The sequence below is a fragment of the Haliotis rubra genome, unplaced genomic scaffold (assembly GCF_003918875.1).
Source record: "Haliotis rubra isolate DU_JTF1 unplaced genomic scaffold, ASM391887v1 Scf57, whole genome shotgun sequence".
Classification (NCBI taxonomy): domain Eukaryota; kingdom Metazoa; phylum Mollusca; class Gastropoda; order Lepetellida; family Haliotidae; genus Haliotis; species Haliotis rubra.
Window position 1 is genome coordinate 876343 of NW_025767268.1, and position 16962 is coordinate 893304.

General features: G+C 41.7%; 1 protein-coding gene and 1 long non-coding RNA gene across 2 annotated transcripts; one reads left to right on the forward strand and one right to left on the reverse strand.

Moving 5' to 3' along the window:
• Positions 1-222: 222 nt before the first annotated feature.
• On the forward strand, positions 223-12238 carry LOC124254268 (lysosomal protective protein-like). The gene is made up of 13 exons (XM_046688183.1): positions 223-334; positions 2038-2208; positions 3280-3391; positions 3953-4003; positions 4498-4584; positions 5394-5549; positions 6477-6568; positions 7030-7126; positions 7723-7893; positions 8506-8718; positions 9249-9335; positions 9968-10072; positions 11915-12238. Exons 2-13 carry the CDS (start codon positions 2048-2050, stop codon positions 11999-12001), a joined length of 1419 nt encoding a protein of 472 aa, XP_046544139.1. The 5' UTR covers positions 223-334; positions 2038-2047; the 3' UTR covers positions 12002-12238.
• On the reverse strand, positions 9983-11216 carry LOC124254270. Its single transcript, XR_006892435.1, has 2 exons — positions 10768-11216; positions 9983-10596 (listed from the first exon to the last, which is right to left on the reverse strand). It is a non-coding gene; the product is annotated as an uncharacterized LOC124254270 (long non-coding RNA).
• Positions 12239-16962: the final 4724 nt, after the last annotated feature.

Below are 16962 nucleotides of genomic sequence, written 5' to 3' on the forward strand. Positions count from 1 at the left end.
CACGAAACAAAACATATTTCATCGCTCCGTTACATGCATTCGTAACCAACCAGTGTTGTTTGAAGTCGCAAACAATGTGGCTTGCAGGTTACGGAAATGAGCGAGTGGTGACGAATGTATGTGGTGACCTGTCACGAATCGGTCACGAATGTGCTAAAGCACAAGAAAGTCGCGGCTTACTGATCACGTGATATGTCTATTTTTACACCGGCACGTGATTTTTGTCATGTGACTCCGGGCACGTGATTGGATTGATAGACTAGTAAAGGAGCACACAGGACATTATCTGTCCAGTCGTACTGTAAGAATTCCCACGCCCGTCTGCTCACAAGAGGTAGGTTATCTCTACTGATAATCGGTTCGAGTTGAAACACTCGGTAGCCCTGCATTCGACCTTACAAATTGTTGATCGTCATTGTAAAATGATGAATCACGTTCTCTTTCAGTTTCGTTTCTACGTTAAGTAAGTTTTAAAAAACATGAATTTGTTATGTATCGATAGGAGTAGTATCAATACCTTAGAAATGTTAGAGGCGCATGTTGTCTGCAGATAGTCCGATAGACCTAAGATCATCACGATATAGTATATTGACCCCAGGCCCAGTTTCTATTATCTTAGGTCAATGTTGTATGCAGCTGCTATTAAAGTTAGTATATCGTCTTACAGCTACGATAGTCCCTGAACCACATTAATTTCCCTACTGCCAAGCCCTCTGTGCAGTGCTAAAGCCCTAAATAAAGCAATCCTAGATTTCCTCAGGTCTGAATCTCTGGTCTCCCTAGGGTTCCTTTTCAATATAAATGAGCTTGTTTGTTACTATCAAAATTATACAATGTATATATTCAGAGACTAAGCCTTAGTCTACTACGATCACTTTGGTGAGCTGGGCTCAGGTCATGAGAACCTGCAATTCTAGTGGGAGGTTACTGCGTAAATATTGATGCGAATGTTTCTTGTCATCAAGTTCGTTTTAGTACATGTCATTTACATATAACATTATACATATGTATGGAACCAGGAAGTATATATCGATAATGAATGGGTCTGCATGTAACAGGCCTAACCTACTATCATGCACAGTGTCCTACATTGATACATACTGTAGTATACATGGTATAATTGATGTACACTTAAGTTTCTTTTCAAATGAATGTAATATTACTAATAAGAACTGCAGCAAGTATGACCAATGTAACTCTAGATTCAGCTTTGGGGCATATTTTAATTAGGAACAACAATCAGACTGTAATTGTTAGAATGTGTCCCCAGTCCTCGTCAGGATGAACTTTCAATTCAATCAGCTATTTACAGTTCAGACATGGCATGTATATGTTGACATTGACCTTTATAATTGTAACAACATGCCAAAGCCTGTTTGAATGTGCTGGTAATTAAATCTTCCTACTGTTTCTGTTTTATGTTACCGGTAATTATCAGCCACCCTTAAGTAATTACATATGACTATGGCTACATAGCTTTGTTCTGGAGATAATCCCCTGCATAAAGAAGTATATGGATAATTACATGGCCTTGTTTTTACTTTCTTGATTTTGATGCTTACAGAACATAATTACTGTGAAATTAAAAGACTACATTTTTTATTCAAGCATATTTTACTAGGGGCTTGGCATGTGAAAGCTGCTTCACAACATTTCAGCAATCGTAATGCTCTGATCATTGCCTAACTACAGTATTTCTTAACCTGACTAAATGGAGCTTTTGACACTCAGAACACCAATGTAATACGATGCACTTTATAACATTATGAGAAGCCAACAACAAGCTTCCTTGAGGATATTGAGTCATGAACATAAGTAATTTAATCTGGATCCTTATCTAGAACTCCACATTTCTATGTTTTCGGTAGCAAGATTGATGCGATGACTAGTTGTCAACTAGTGTCTGATGTTTCTAGTCAATTGAAGTTTCATGTGTAATGTGTTCCAGGCCATAAAAATTGTGTCTTCTCAACTGGGCTTTGAAATGGAAATTCTACTTGTTTTAATGAATACTTTTTTTCTCCCTCTGAATTTTAGACTTGATAACATGGCTCCTAGCTTCCTAGCACTGGTTGCCATGGCAACAGTGTGCTGTGCTGTGGTTCCGGAAGATGAAATAAAAATGATGCCCGGCTTAAGCAAGCAACCATCATTCAAACAGTACTCAGGGTACCTCAAAGCATCTGGTACAAAGAAATTGCACTACTGGTGAGGTTGATTGCATATTGTTTGAATTCAAACATAATTTCAAATTATAACCATTGTATTATTTGTGAGTAGAAGTTTTTGTATTGAGGTGAATCAGGAAATATGCATATATTTTAAAGTGAATGAATCTTTAGTATGTATAAGTGCGTGTCAGTGTATTTCTTTTGATACATGTTGTTCAGTTCGTTAATACCAGCCAGGTGCTGTCACCTGGATACCTGCCATTAGGTGCCAGCCCTGCACTATTGACATGATTACTGGGTTACCTCCCATGAGGGGCAAGCCATGTGCTGTCACCAGGGTACCTGCCATATGGTGCCAGCCATATTGTATCACCAGGTTACCCTCCCATGTGGTACCAACCGGCCGTGTACTATCACCGGGTTACCTCCCCTGAGGGGCAAGCCATGTGCTATCACCAGGGTACCTGCCATATGGTGCCAACCATGTTGTATCACTGGGTTTTGATTAGGTATGACATAAGGCAGAACATACCTGCTGAGTAAACTTACTCAATGACATAATACTTAGGTGAGTAAAATGACTGAAATACGCACATATTTGAAATCAGTGGGTAACGGAAAATGAAATACCCACTCAACATTCATAATACCCACTCCCCAGTAATACAGTGGGTACTGATACATAAAGCTATATCAATCTGGAGCTCAGATACCATTCGACCCACTCCATGCAAAATGGTGATCTGTATGGACCATATGTACCACCAGGGTACTGCCGATCTATCTGCACAGTTCATATGTAGAAGTATATACCAGGACACGTTCCTCATGCATGGTGATCTGTATGGACCATGTGTACCACCAGGGTACCTGCCACGTCTACTTCAATCTGCACAGTTCATATGTCGAAGTATACCAGGACACGTTCCTCATGCATGGTGATCTGTATGGACCATGTGTACCACCAGGGTACCTGCCACGTCTACTTCAATCTGCACAGTTCATATGTAGAAGTATACCAGGACACGTTCCTCATGCATGGTGATCTGTATGGTCCATGTGTACCCACCAGGGTCCCAGCATATGTAATGGCGTAGTGTTGTTGCAGGTTTGTGGAGTCCATGAACAACCCTGCTACTGACCCAGTAGTACTGTGGCTCAATGGCGGTCCAGGCTGCAGCTCAGACCTGGGACTTCTTACAGAAAACGGACCTTTCAGGGTAAGTGCCGATGAACATATGAAAAAATTTGATCGATATCAGTCATGTTAAATAAACTGCCACTTGCATTTTTTGGTGCTCTCTATTATATATCACATTGGTATGATTACAGAGATGTCAGTAGGATTTCAGTGATGAGTTTCAGATTCAAGACGAATGAAGGCATGGGGGCTAGAAGGATGGCAACCAGATTATTTAAAAATATCGAACATTGTTAACCAGAGTTAAAATACCTTCTTTTTTGCCCAGTAGTATCTGAAGTACTTTAACACTGTATTCAGTGCTGACCATTTTCTTATTTTGACCTGCAGTTTAATAGCCAGTTATTATCACCTGACTTTGACTAGACCAAATGGAAAATTCGATATTCAAACTTGTAAAATGTACCAACATTCCTTTGACATGTTTAAAACATGATAATACTTGTTGGATTAACAGTGTGTTTTTACAATTCATAAAACTAATATTCATTTCAACATCTCCAGTATCCCTAAAGCTTGACAATGACAAGGTATGTAGTTAGAAGGATATAATATTTACGGAATTATTTAACTATTCCAGGTGATGCCTGATGGGAAGACTGTGACGTACAGTAAGACCAGCTGGTCATCGGTAAGAAGTTGATACATAGTGATACTCACTAATAAGTACACACTGTTCTTTATAACTGATCACATGGAAATCCCAAGGTAAAAGTTGGTCCCATTCAAGACGTGTACACTACACCCTGTCTGAGTGTATATTGAAATGTAATCAGAAATACATCCTTTACAGTAATACTGACAATTTTGGCATTCATTGTTTATCCCAATTAACTATGGTTGTCACTAGAGACGATTATGTGGATCAATTGTTTAGCATGTATGACATCTTAAGTTGTTTGTCATAATACCAAGATGGCTTGGCAGTGTTGTTGAGTACACCAATCACTGATGATTCTGGTTCAAGACTGGATTGTTCGACGGCCACTGAGTTGAATGTTGCTGTGTGTAATGTCAAGTCTGCATATTAAACTTAATTAACATCATGGCCTGTTTAGCTGTATGCCATGAATGATGTTTACCATTTTTATGATGTTGTTTATGATGCTATGTTTGTTGCTGCAGGTGGCCAACATGCTGTGGCTGGAGGCACCTGCAGGTGTGGGGTTCTCCTACTCAGATGACAAGAATTACACGACAGATGATAACGAGGTGAGTCTGTTTTTCATCCAAGCAAAGACAAGACAATTTACATCTGCTCTGTGCGCACATAGCTGGTTGTCTGCCTTTTGCTCTTTTACCACAAAAAGATATGGTCATGTAATGTCTGCTCTTGAGAAACACACAGGTATGGCCATGTACGTTTGCTCTTCAACCACTCAGTGATAGGGCCATGTACGTTTGCTCTTCAACACACAAAGATAGGGGTAGGTGCGTCTGCTCTTCAACCCCTCAAAAATAGGTCCATGTACGTTTGCACTTCAACCCCTCAAATATAGGTCCATGTACATCTGCTCTTCAACCACACAACAATAGGGGTAGGTGTGTGTGCTCTTCAACTCCTCAAAAATAGGCCCATGTAATCTGCTTTTCAACCCCTCAAAGATAGGGCCATGTACGTCTGCTCTTCAACCACTCAAAGATAGGGCCATGTATGTCTGCTCTTCAACCACACAAAGATAGGGGTAGATGCGTCCGCACTTCAACCACACAAATATCAGATGTCACATGTCAGTATGTCTTTGAAAACTCTTTATGAGTGAGTGAGCGAGTTGGGCTTTACGCTGCTTTTAGCAATATTTCAGCAAAATCACAACGGGGGACACCAGAAATGGGCTTCACACATTGTACCCATGTAGGGAAACGAACCCGGGCCTTCGGGGAGATGGGTGAACGCTTTGACCACGAGGCTACCCCACCGCATCAAAACTCTTTTGGAACATCACTCTTAACATTTAAGATATCTTTTCAGCACCTAGTATTGCTCTTGTACCAAGCTCTGCATGTGATACTGATTTCAGGTTGCCCGCGACAACTACCTGGCCCTCAAGGACTTCTTCTCCAAGTACCAGAACTACTCCAAGAACGATTTTTTCATCACTGGAGAGAGCTATGGAGGCATCTACGTGCCAACCCTCAGTTCCCTTGTGGTAGACGACAAGGATATCAACTTCAAGGTAAAATGGTTAACAATTCACTCCTAGTACATGCTGATATTCGTGAAATTAGTGTGCACACATTAAACGTGAAAGATGTGAGTGTCCTTCTCTTGCATGAACACAGTCATGGTATAGTGAGTGAGTGAGTTTAGTTTTACGCCGCACTCAGCAATATTCCAGCTATATGGCGGCGGTCTGTAAATAATCAAGTCTGGACCAGACAATCCAGTGAGCAACAGCATGAGCATTGATCTGCACAATTGGGAACCGTTGACATGTCTCAACCAAGTCAGCGAGCCTAACCACCTGATCCCGTCAGTCGCCTCTTACGACAAGCATAGGGTTACTGAAGATCAATATTCTAACCCGGACCTTCACGGGTCCAGTCATGGTATGTATGTATGTATGGAGATAGTAAGGTTTATTGTCGTCCACAATTCTTTTAACCATTAGGCCACCTTGCCCCCTAAATAACCAAGAGAATTTAGCTGTAGACAAAGTGCTTTTTACTAGGTACCATATTTGGGAGCTTTACACATGTCTACAGTCACTAAAGCCCCAAATGGGGTTGTGGTTCCGATTTCTACATTTCAGAACTAGGGTAGGTAGGTAGGTTTTTTGTTTTTTTGAAAAAAATATTTACATTACTCATGTGTCAGAAAATAAATTAAATTTATTATGTGGTGAGTAAAATTGTTAGGCTCCTCGGGAATATTTAGGGTCGGTCGGGAAATCAGAACCACAAGCTTTTTTTCTTTAGGCCTAATGACACTTGATGACATCAATGTTGAAATCTGGAAGAAAGTCTGGAATCATAAACAACACTGATGTAGGTTTAGACAAGAGTTGGCACTCAGCCACAGCCAGCCCCCCCAAAATGCAGTGATACGAAACCAGAACTGTCAGTCACTCTGGAGTCTCAGTATATTTTTGTTTGTTTTTCAGGGCATGGGAATTGGTAATGGACTCTCCAATGACAAATTCAATGACAACTCCCTCCTCTACTTTGCCTACTACCATGGACTGATTGGAGACAGGTGGGGTAGTCAATGTGGTATCTCTCTTTAGGCATATCATTCCATACCTTTTTCGTGATAAACTGAAATGGTGTCATTTTCCTGATAAAAGTCTTTGCAGTTGAAAATTGTTATAAATTTTGTCAAATTGATTCATAAATTATGTCAAATTGAATCATAAATTATGTCAAATTGATTCATAAATTATGTCAAATTGAATCATAAATTATGTCAAATTGAATCATAAATTATGTCAAATTGAATCATCTCCTGTCTGTCCTTCTGTAGACAACATTGTACCCTTTGGACACTTTATAGATATAAATTGAATTGCTTTTGAAGGTTTATTCCAGGGGTTTGCGATACATGTTGGGCCGCTTTATAGAAGGTGATATATGGAATCTTGACTTTATTATTATTATTAATATCTGTGTGCTGAGATTGGTGTGTTTTGAGGTCATGTTGTACATGTTCTGTTTCAGTGCATTCAAGGACCTTCAGAAGTTTTGCTGTTCGACCAACTCCACTGAGAGGTGTTACTTCACGGACAAGATGCAGGACCAACAGTGTCAGAAAGTGGTAGGTCTAGCTACCTCACTACTGTTGTATTTCCCAGGAGAGCTTTAATGAAAAAGAAGGTCCTCAGTTTTATTCCTGACAAGAAGAGCAGACGGATGAGGGATGGCGGTCTGGACCAATGCTCATGCTCTCTGACATGTGACCCAGATTTGATTATTTGCTGTCTCACATATTACAGGAATATGATTTGGCTGAGCATTAAACAGTTTGTGTTTCTTAAGAGCAGAAATTACATGACCATAACGTTTTATGGTTTAAGAACAGACGCACACTGCAGCTGTTAAATTAAATACTGACACAAGCACTGAAATATTTTACCATGTTTGATCACTGTTCTGATACCCCGACAAAATGGCTTCACCAACCTCCACTATCTGGTCTTTAAATGGCATTTAGAAGTGATATGCAAGAGGAAGAGAGTTTTATCGTTGTCAACATCTTTGTTATGAGGAACACAGCGTTTCAGAGTTATACTTGGATGTCAACTTCTTTATTCACCTGATGAAGGAGTAAGGATATACTCTGAAACATTGTGTTCCTAAAGAAGTTGATGTCCATAAAACTCTCTTCTCCACTATCATGACTTTTGTTTCCAGGTGACTGCAGCATCCAGTGTGGTGTATGCCGGGGGCCTCAATATCTACAACCTCTACGGGGAGTGTGCTGGAGGTGTTATGTCCAGGAAGAGACCAAACTCTGACGTTCTAGAGTCATCTAACTTTGGTTATCCATTCGGATTTCTGGAAAGTGTCAGGAAAGATAGAATGGTAACCTCATTCAGACAAATGTTGAACAGAACCAATGATACTATTTACCAACTAAACCAGACACTTGCCATTTTAAGGACTTACATTCCATCATTCAAGGGCAATGACTGTTGACTTAGTTTTCAGTTTTATCAAATTATTTTAACACTAATGTTTTCTTTGGAAATCAAATAATAATCATGATATTATAATGTATAGTTTCCTGTGATACATGACCTGACACTACAATTCCAGAGATAGAAGCTGGTATGATGAAGAGGAACATTTTTATAGATAGACAACTTCTTTGTTTCAATAGATGATATGTTTCAGTGTACATCCTAACACCGTTATCAATCGAGTCCTGTCTGACTGCTTGAATCCTCTGTTCATCACTTGCTTGATAACGGTGTTAGGATGTACTCCGAAACATCGCATCTGTTCAGTTCCAGAGATGTCAACAGTTACAATTTGAGTCGGAAATGATGCCAGTAGTTAAGGTATGACAGATTAGCTATAGTTACTAGAAGCCTTAACTTCTTTTGTGTAGTATACAATGTTGTTCAATGTGTCATGATGTACCAAACTTTCTGTGTGTTGATGTTGCTGAAGCAGTTGGCTCTACTGTTACAGCGGATGAAGTCGGCTACTAAGCTGAAGGTGGACCCACCATGTATCGATGCCAGGAACGTGGCCAAGTATCTCAACTCGGAGCAGGTGAGGACAGCCATCCATATCCCCAGCGTGGTACAGCAGTGGGAGACGTGTAGCGGGGAAGTCGGCAGCCACTACGTCAGAGTCTACAGCGAAGTTTCTGCACAGTACAAGAAGGTTCTTGCTGCAGGGGTACGTTGTTGTTTTTGAGGTCATAACCCATGAAGATCGGGGTTAGAATTGATCTTCAGCAACCCATGCTTGTCGTAAGAGGCGACTAACGAGATCGGGTAGTCAGGCTTGCTGACTTGGTTGACACATGTCATTGTATCCCATTTGGGTCGATCGATGCTCATGCTGTTGATCACCTGATTGTGCAGACTCTACTGCCACCATATAGCTGCAATAGTCCTGAGTGCGGCATTAAACAACAAACAAACAAACAAATATGTTAAGTCCTTTTCTCCTCTATGGGGATAGAATGGCTGGTTTCCAGCATTCAGTATCTTGTTGTATTAGGTGACTAAATGATTGCTCAGGCTTTGTGATGGTGTGTCATCAGACCGTGACATTATGAGACTTTGAATGGCTGACGAAGGCTTCATTAATTGCACTCAGTCTTATATAATGTGGGACTTTCAAAAATTTAGTTTCAAGAAATAATAAAATAATTTTGCTGGTTGCCATGGAACATGATTTACAGGAACACCTATGCTTTTCAGAAAAGAGTGCTGGTATACAATGGTGATATCGACATGGCTTGCAATTTCCTCGGCGATGAATGGTTCGTGGACGGTCTTGGCATACAGGTGAGAATACTGGACTGTGTTCTGAATACCTGACTGACCCTGGTTTATGGAGCGTAGACCCTTACTTATCTTTTCAATGGCCTCCCCAGTTTGTGACAAAAACAGAGCTCACACAAAAATCTGCCTAACACTGGTAACTTTAGATATATAGTTCTGCAACATAATACATAGATCTGCAACCTCAATACATGCTTGTTGTAAGAGGCGACTTTCTAGATCAGGGGGCCAGACTCAGTGACTTGGTAAATGCATTTCGAAGTATCCCAGTGTCTCATATAGATGCTCATGATGGCAATCACTTGATTGTCTGGTCCAATCCTGATTATTACCCTACTGATATAGCTGAATCCTTGCTGAATGTGCTGTGAAACAACAAACAAGCAACATGTAGTGCCATCTCAAGTGTCCTGTGGTATAATATTGCTGGAATATTGATAGATGCCTACTCTGACACTAAGCCTGTGGAACTTACATGTCTGGCGTTTCATTACGAGCCTTACAATGAATGGAAATACTGATACTTTACACATCAGCTCTTGTTCCCATTGAAGCTGTGTAAGTGTATGTATTGGTCTAAAAGCAGGAGTCACAGTTTGCCAGGACATTGGACTTCATTGTGTATCCTGTTTCAGAACCCGTCCGCCAGGAAGGAGTGGTTCTACAAGGCGGAGGACGGCACAAAGCAAGTGGCTGGATTTGTGAAGCAGTATGACAATCTTTCCCTAGTGACTGTCAGAGTAAGTTGTCTTCATGGCTTTCCACGTGTGACAGTGTGTGAAGAAGAAGAACAAATTTGTGGATTGTCAACTCCTTCAATACAATAGATGCGATGTTTCAGTGAAGATGTCAATTCATAAACTCGTTCCTCTTCATCATACCAGCCTCTAAATGCCACTTAAGGAAGTGTGTGAAGAAATATATTTTGGTAACATTGTGGATGAGTACCTTGCAAATCTCTTATCTCTGACATTCTCAGAATGACTGAGCCACTTTCATCACCTGTATAAGTTATCTTACATGAAAGTAACATACATAGTATCTTATTGTGACTCCTCTGTATAATCTGATTCACCTGACTCACCTGTGGAATCTGATTCACCTGTATAATCTCATTCACCTGACTCACCTGTATAATCTGATCCACATGACTCTCCTTTATAGTCTGATTCACCTGTATAATCTGATCCACATGACTCCCCTTTATAATCTGATTCACCTGACTCACCTGTATAATCTGATCCACATGACTCACCTGTATAATCTGATCCACATGACTTCCCTTTATAATCTGATTTACCTGACTCACCTGTATAATCTCATTCACATGACTCCCCTTTATGATCTGATTCACCTGACTCACCTGTATAATCTGATCCACATGACTTCCCTTTATAATCTGATTTACCTGACTCACCTGTATAATCTCATTCACATGACTCACCTGTATAATCTCATTCACATGACTCCCCTTTATAATCTGATTTACCTGACTAACCTTTATGGTCTGATTCACCTGTATGATCTAATTCACATGACTTCCTATGAAATCTATTTCACCTGTATAAACTGATTCACTTGACCTATCAGTATAATCTCTGAATCTCCTGATGTATATGTGTGGCTTGATCACAATCTTACTGACCTGATTTTCCCGTGTGACTTGCATTGTTTTATTCACAAGAGTTCATGACTTGTCTGCCGATTTATCTACAATGACTTATCTGACTGGTACTTCAATCTCACCGAGCTCAGTTGAGACATCACACACTTCCTACATCCCTCCACCCCTCAGTCTTCTAACACAGCAGAACTTGTACCATTCTACAAATACACTGAGATAGGAGCAGTAGGTTACAGTGTTGATCCTTCCCCATCTAGCCAAAAGGTGTTAAAATGTTGCACTTGTTGTTACGATGCCTGCCTGTTTTTCATGATTAAGGGCATAAAAGTGGTCAGAGTCACTATTTAGAGTTAACATAAACTGCTAATACTATAAAACCTGCATAAATCTGGGTCCATATCCACAGAGTAATCGTAATGTTACAATCTGTCATAACGCTTTTGTTTATCATAGGTTTAACGAGTGTCATAGTTACGTAGGTTTTGTGGATGGGGACCCACGACTAGTACAAGTAACCATACAAACAAGTGCATACGCATGACTATTAAAGTTGTCATTGTATCCCAATTGTGTAGACTGATGCTCATGCTGTTGATCACTGGATTGTCTGGGCCAGAGTCGATTATTTACAGACCAGCACCATATGGCTGGATTATTGCTGAAGTCACTCGCTCACTAAGTAAAATGACATTGGAACAGAAGTTAATCCCCATTTCACTTCTTTGGCAATGTACAACAAAATAACTACAACATGGCTGATGTATGGCTGACGTGTGGCTGATGTGACTCTGTGAGGTCCACCCATATGCTCCCTATGTTTTTTTGACACAGTTTTGTTTGGACAGTACGGAAATCTGGTATGAGGTATTATCTGCTGTAAATAACATTCCCACAGAAATACCATGCTAAACAAACATGTCGAGGTTTAAATAATCTAAATATTGCTGTTGTGTTGCAGGGAGCTGGTCACATGGTGCCAACAGATCGGCCTGTTCCAGGGCTAGAGATGTTCAAGAGCTTCATCATGGGCCAGCCTCTAGTATAACTCTCCTAGCTTAATCTTCATTCAATGGCTACTTAGACTGGCATCTCTCAAACATACTAATCAGTGATTATCTAGAGTGTCTCCATTCGTTACTCTGATACAGAAATATTTTATGCTTTGGAAAAATACTGATTGAAACAATCATGTGGGGGAAATTGTGTGTAAATGTACTGATGAGAGAGATGTCAAGTTGATGTCACTTCCCAAATGTTGAATGTCTTCAGGGTATTGATGATAGAGTGAAGATAAAATACCCTTGATGACTTGAGTCATGCCGTAGTATTTCGTGCAGATGTTGAGGGAATTTACTGAAACTTATCAACGGGAATGTCCCAACTATTTTAAAGTGAGAGTTTCTACTGTGTTCATCCAATGTGTTTGTTTTAGGCAGCTGAATGTGATACACATGGACAGAGGTTCAGTGTGCTATGGATGGATGCTAGTGTGTTGAACATTACCTTTATCATGTTATTGTCATGGTGTTCCTAGCATTCCAGTGCAGGAATCGGTATACATGGTGTTTTCCAGCAGTGTCACCCTGTATACATGGTGTCCAGGTACCCATAGCTGTCAGTATACATGGTGTCACAGCATAGTGTCTAAAGTATACATGGTGTCCAGCATCTAGTGTCAAGGTATACATGGTGTCCAGCATAGTGTCAGTATACATGGTGGTCCAAGCAGTGTCAACTATACATGGTGTTTTCCAGCATAGTGTCGGTATACATGGTGTCCAGCATATAGTGTTTTATATACATGGTGTCCAGCATAGTGTCATTATCTCACATCATATACATGGTGTCCAGGAGTGCCAGATAGTGTCAGTATACATGGTGTCCAGCATTTCTAATTTCTTTTATTTCTTGTGTGTCAGTATACATGGTGTCCAGCATAGTGTCAGTATACATGGTGTCCAGCATATGTGTCAGTATACATGGTGTCAGTAGCATAGTGTCGGTATACATGGTGTCCAGCATAGTGTCAGTATACATGGTGTCCAGCATAGTGTCAGTATACATGGTGTCCAGCATAGTGCCAGTATACATGGTGTCCAGCATAGTGTCAGTATACATGGTGTCCAGCATAGTGTCGGTATACATGGTGTCCAGCATAGTGTCGGTATACATGGTGTCCAACATAGTGTCGGTATACATGGTGTCCAGCATAGTGTCGGTATACATGGTGTCCAACATAGTGTCAGTATACATGGTGTCCAGCATAGTGTCGGTATACATGGTGTCCAGCATAGTGTCAGTATACATGGTGTCCAGTATAGTGTCAGTATACATGGTGTCCAGCATAGTGTCAGTATACATGGTGTCCAGCATAGTGTCAGTATACATGGTGTCCAGCATAGTGTCGGTATACATGGTGTCCAGCATAGTGTCAGTATACATGGTGTCCAGCATAGTGTCAGTATACATGGTGTCCAGCATAGTGTCGGTATACATGGTGTCAAGTATAGTGGTGTCCAGCATAGTGTCAGTATACATGGTGTCCAGCATAGTGTCAGTATACATGGTGTAAGCATGGCGGTGTCGGTATGCATAGTGTCGGTATACATGGTGTCCAGCATAGTGTCAGTATACATGGTGTCCAGCATAGTGTCAGTATACATGGTGTCCAGCAGTATAGTGGTATACATGGTGTCCAGCATAGTGTCCAGTATACATGGTGTCCAGCATAGTGTCGGTATACATGGTGTCAGTATACATGGTGTCCAGCATAGTGTCAGTATACATGGTGTCCAGCATAGTGTCAGTATACATGGTGTCCAGCATAGTGCCAGTATACATGGTGTCCAGCATAGTGTCAGTATACATGGTGTCCAGCATAGTGTCAGTATACATGGTGTCCAGCATAGTGTCAGTATACATGGTGTCCAGCATAGTGTCAGTATACATGGTGTCCAGCATAGTGTCAGTATACATGGTGTCCAGCATAGTGTCAGTATACATGGTGTCCAGCATAGTGCCAGTATACATGGTGTCCAGCATAGTGTCAGTATACATGGTGTCCAGTATAGTGTCAGTATACATGGTGTCCAGCATAGTGTCAGTATACATGGTGTCCAGCATAGTGTCGGTATACATGGTGTCCAGCATAGTGTCAGTATACATGGTGTCCAGCATAGTGTCAGTATACATGGTGTCCAGCATAGTGTCGGTATACATGGTGTCCAGTATAGTGTCGGTATACATGGTGTCCAGTATAGTGTCAGTATACATGGTGTCCAGCATAGTGTCAGTATACATGGTGTCCAGCATAGTGTCAGTATACATGGTGTCCAGCATAGTGTCCATACATGGTGTCCAGTGTGTCAGTATACATGGTGTCCAGCATAGTGTCCAGGTGTCCAGCATACATGGTGTCCAGCATATAGTGTCGGTATACATGGTGTCCAGCATAGTGTCGGTATACATGGTGTCCAGCATATGGTGTCAGTATACATGGTGTCCAGCATAGTGTCGGTATACATGGTGTCCAGCATAGTGGTGTCCAGCATAGTAGTATACATGGTGTCCAGTATATACATGGTGTCCAGCATACATGTGTCGGTGTCGGTATACATGGTGTCCAGCATAGTGTCGGTATACATGGTGTCCAGCATAGTGTCGGTATACGTATACATGGTGTCCAGCATAGTGTCGGTATACATGGTGTCCAGCATAGTGTCAGTATACATGGTGTCCAGCATAGTGTCGGTATACATGGTGTCCAGCATAGTGTCGGTATACATGGTGTCCAGCATAGTGTCGGTATACATGGTGTCCAGCATAGTGTCGGTATACATGGTGTCCAGCATAGTGTCGGTATACATGGTGTCCAGCATAGTGGTGTCAGTATACATGGTGTCCAGCATAGTGTCGGTATGGTGTCCATGTGTGGTCCAGTATAGTGTCGGTATACATGGTGTCCAGCATAGTGTCGGTATACATGGTGTCCAGCATAGTGTCGGTATACATGGTGTCCAGCATAGTGTCGGTATACATGGTGTCCAGCATAGTGTCGGTATACATGGTGTCCAGCATAGTGTCGGTATACATGGTGTCCAGTATAGTGTCGGTATACATGGTGTCCAGCATAGTGTCGGTATACATGGTGTCCAGTATAGTGTCGGTATACATGGTGTCCAGCATAGTGTCAGTATACATGGTGTCATGGTGTCCAGCATACATGGTGTCCATACATACATGGTGTCCAGCATAGTGTCGGTATACATGGTGTCCAGCATAGTGTCAGTATACATGGTGTCCAGCATAGTGTCAGTATACATGGTGTCCAGCATAGTGTCGGTATACATGGTGTCCAGCATAGTGTCGGTATACATGGTGTCCAGCATAGTGTCGGTATACATGGTGTCCAGCATAGTGTCGGTATACATGGTGTCCAGCATAGTGTCGTATACATGGTGTCCAGCATAGTGTCGGTATAGTGTCGGTATACCAGTATATACATGGTGTCCAGCATAGCGTCAGATATACAGTGTGTGTCCAGCATAGTGTCGGTATACATGGTGTCCAGCATAGTGTCGGTATACATGGTGTCCAGCATAGTGTCGGTATACATGGTGTCCAGCATAGTGTCCAGTATACATGGTGTCCAGCATAGTGTCGGTATACATGGTGTCCAGCATAGTGTCGGTATACATGGTGTCCAGCATAGTGTCAGTATACATGGTGTCCAGCATAGTGTCAGCATAGTGTCAGTATACATGGTGTCCAGCATATAGTGTCAGTATACATGGTGTCCAGCATAGTGTCAGTATACATGGTGTCCAGTATAGTGTCGGTATACATGGTGTCCAGCATAGTCGGTATACAGTATACATGGTGTCCAGCATAGTGTCCAGTATACATGGTGTCCACGGTATACATGGTGTCCAGTATAGTGTCATAGGTGTCCAACTTATACATGTATACATGGTGTCCAGTATAGTGTCATAGTGTCCAGCATACATCCAGCATAGTGTCCAGCATACGTGGTATGGTGTCCAGTATAGTGTCAGTATACATGGTGTCCAGCATAGTGTCGGTATACATGGTGTCCAGTATAGTGTCGGTATACATGGTGTCCAGTATAGTGTCAGTATACATGGTGTCCAGCATAGTGTCAGTATACATGGTGTCCAGTATAGTGTCGGTATACATGGTGTCCAGTATAGTGTCGGTATACATGGTGTCCAGCATAGTGTCAGTATACATGGTGTCCAGCATAGTGTCCAGGTATACATACATGGTGTCCAGTATAGTGTCGGTATACATGGTGTCCAGTATAGTGTCAGTGTCAGTATACATGGTGTCCAGCATAGTGTCGGTATACATGGTGTCCAGTCCAGCATAGGTGTCAGTATAGTGTCATGGTGTCCAGTATAGTGTCGGTATACATGGTGTCCAGCATAGTGTCGGTATACATGGTGTCGGTATACATGGTGTCCAGCATAGTGTCGTGTCTAGTATACATGGTGTCCAGCATAGTGTCGGTATACATGGTGTCCAGCATAGTGTCGGTATACATGGTGTCCAGCATAGTGTCGGTATACATGGTGTCCAGCATAGTGTCGGTATACATGGTGTCCAGCATAGTGTCGGTATACATGGTGTCGAGTCATAGGTGTCCAGCATAGTGTCGGTATACATGGTGTCCAGCATAGTGTCGGTATACATGGTGTCCAGTGTAGTGTCGGTATACATGGTGTCGGTATACATAGTGTCCAGCATACCGTCGGTGTACATGGTGAAGAGCCGGGTTGGAATTGGTCTTTTGTAACCCATGCTTGTCCAAATAGGTGACTAACGGGATCGTGTGGTCAGACTCGCTGACTTGGTTTACACATGTCATCGTACACATAGATCGATATTCATGCTGTTGATCACTGAGTTGTCTGATTATTGACAGACCGCCGTCATATAGCTGGAATATTGCTGAGTGCGGCGTTTATCAAGAAACAAAAATATACA

Bases quoted from the DNA above. Each gene is read 5' to 3' on its own strand.
- LOC124254268 (XM_046688183.1), top strand. From the start codon at position 2,048: ATGGCTCCTAGCTTCCTAGCACTGGTTGCCATGGCAACAGTGTGCTGT. The intron at 4,585-5,393 runs GTGAGTCTGTTT...TACTGATTTCAG, and splicing joins ACACGACAGATGATAACGAG to GTTGCCCGCGACAACTACCT. The intron at 6,569-7,029 runs GTGGGGTAGTCA...GTTCTGTTTCAG, and splicing joins CATGGACTGATTGGAGACAG to TGCATTCAAGGACCTTCAGA.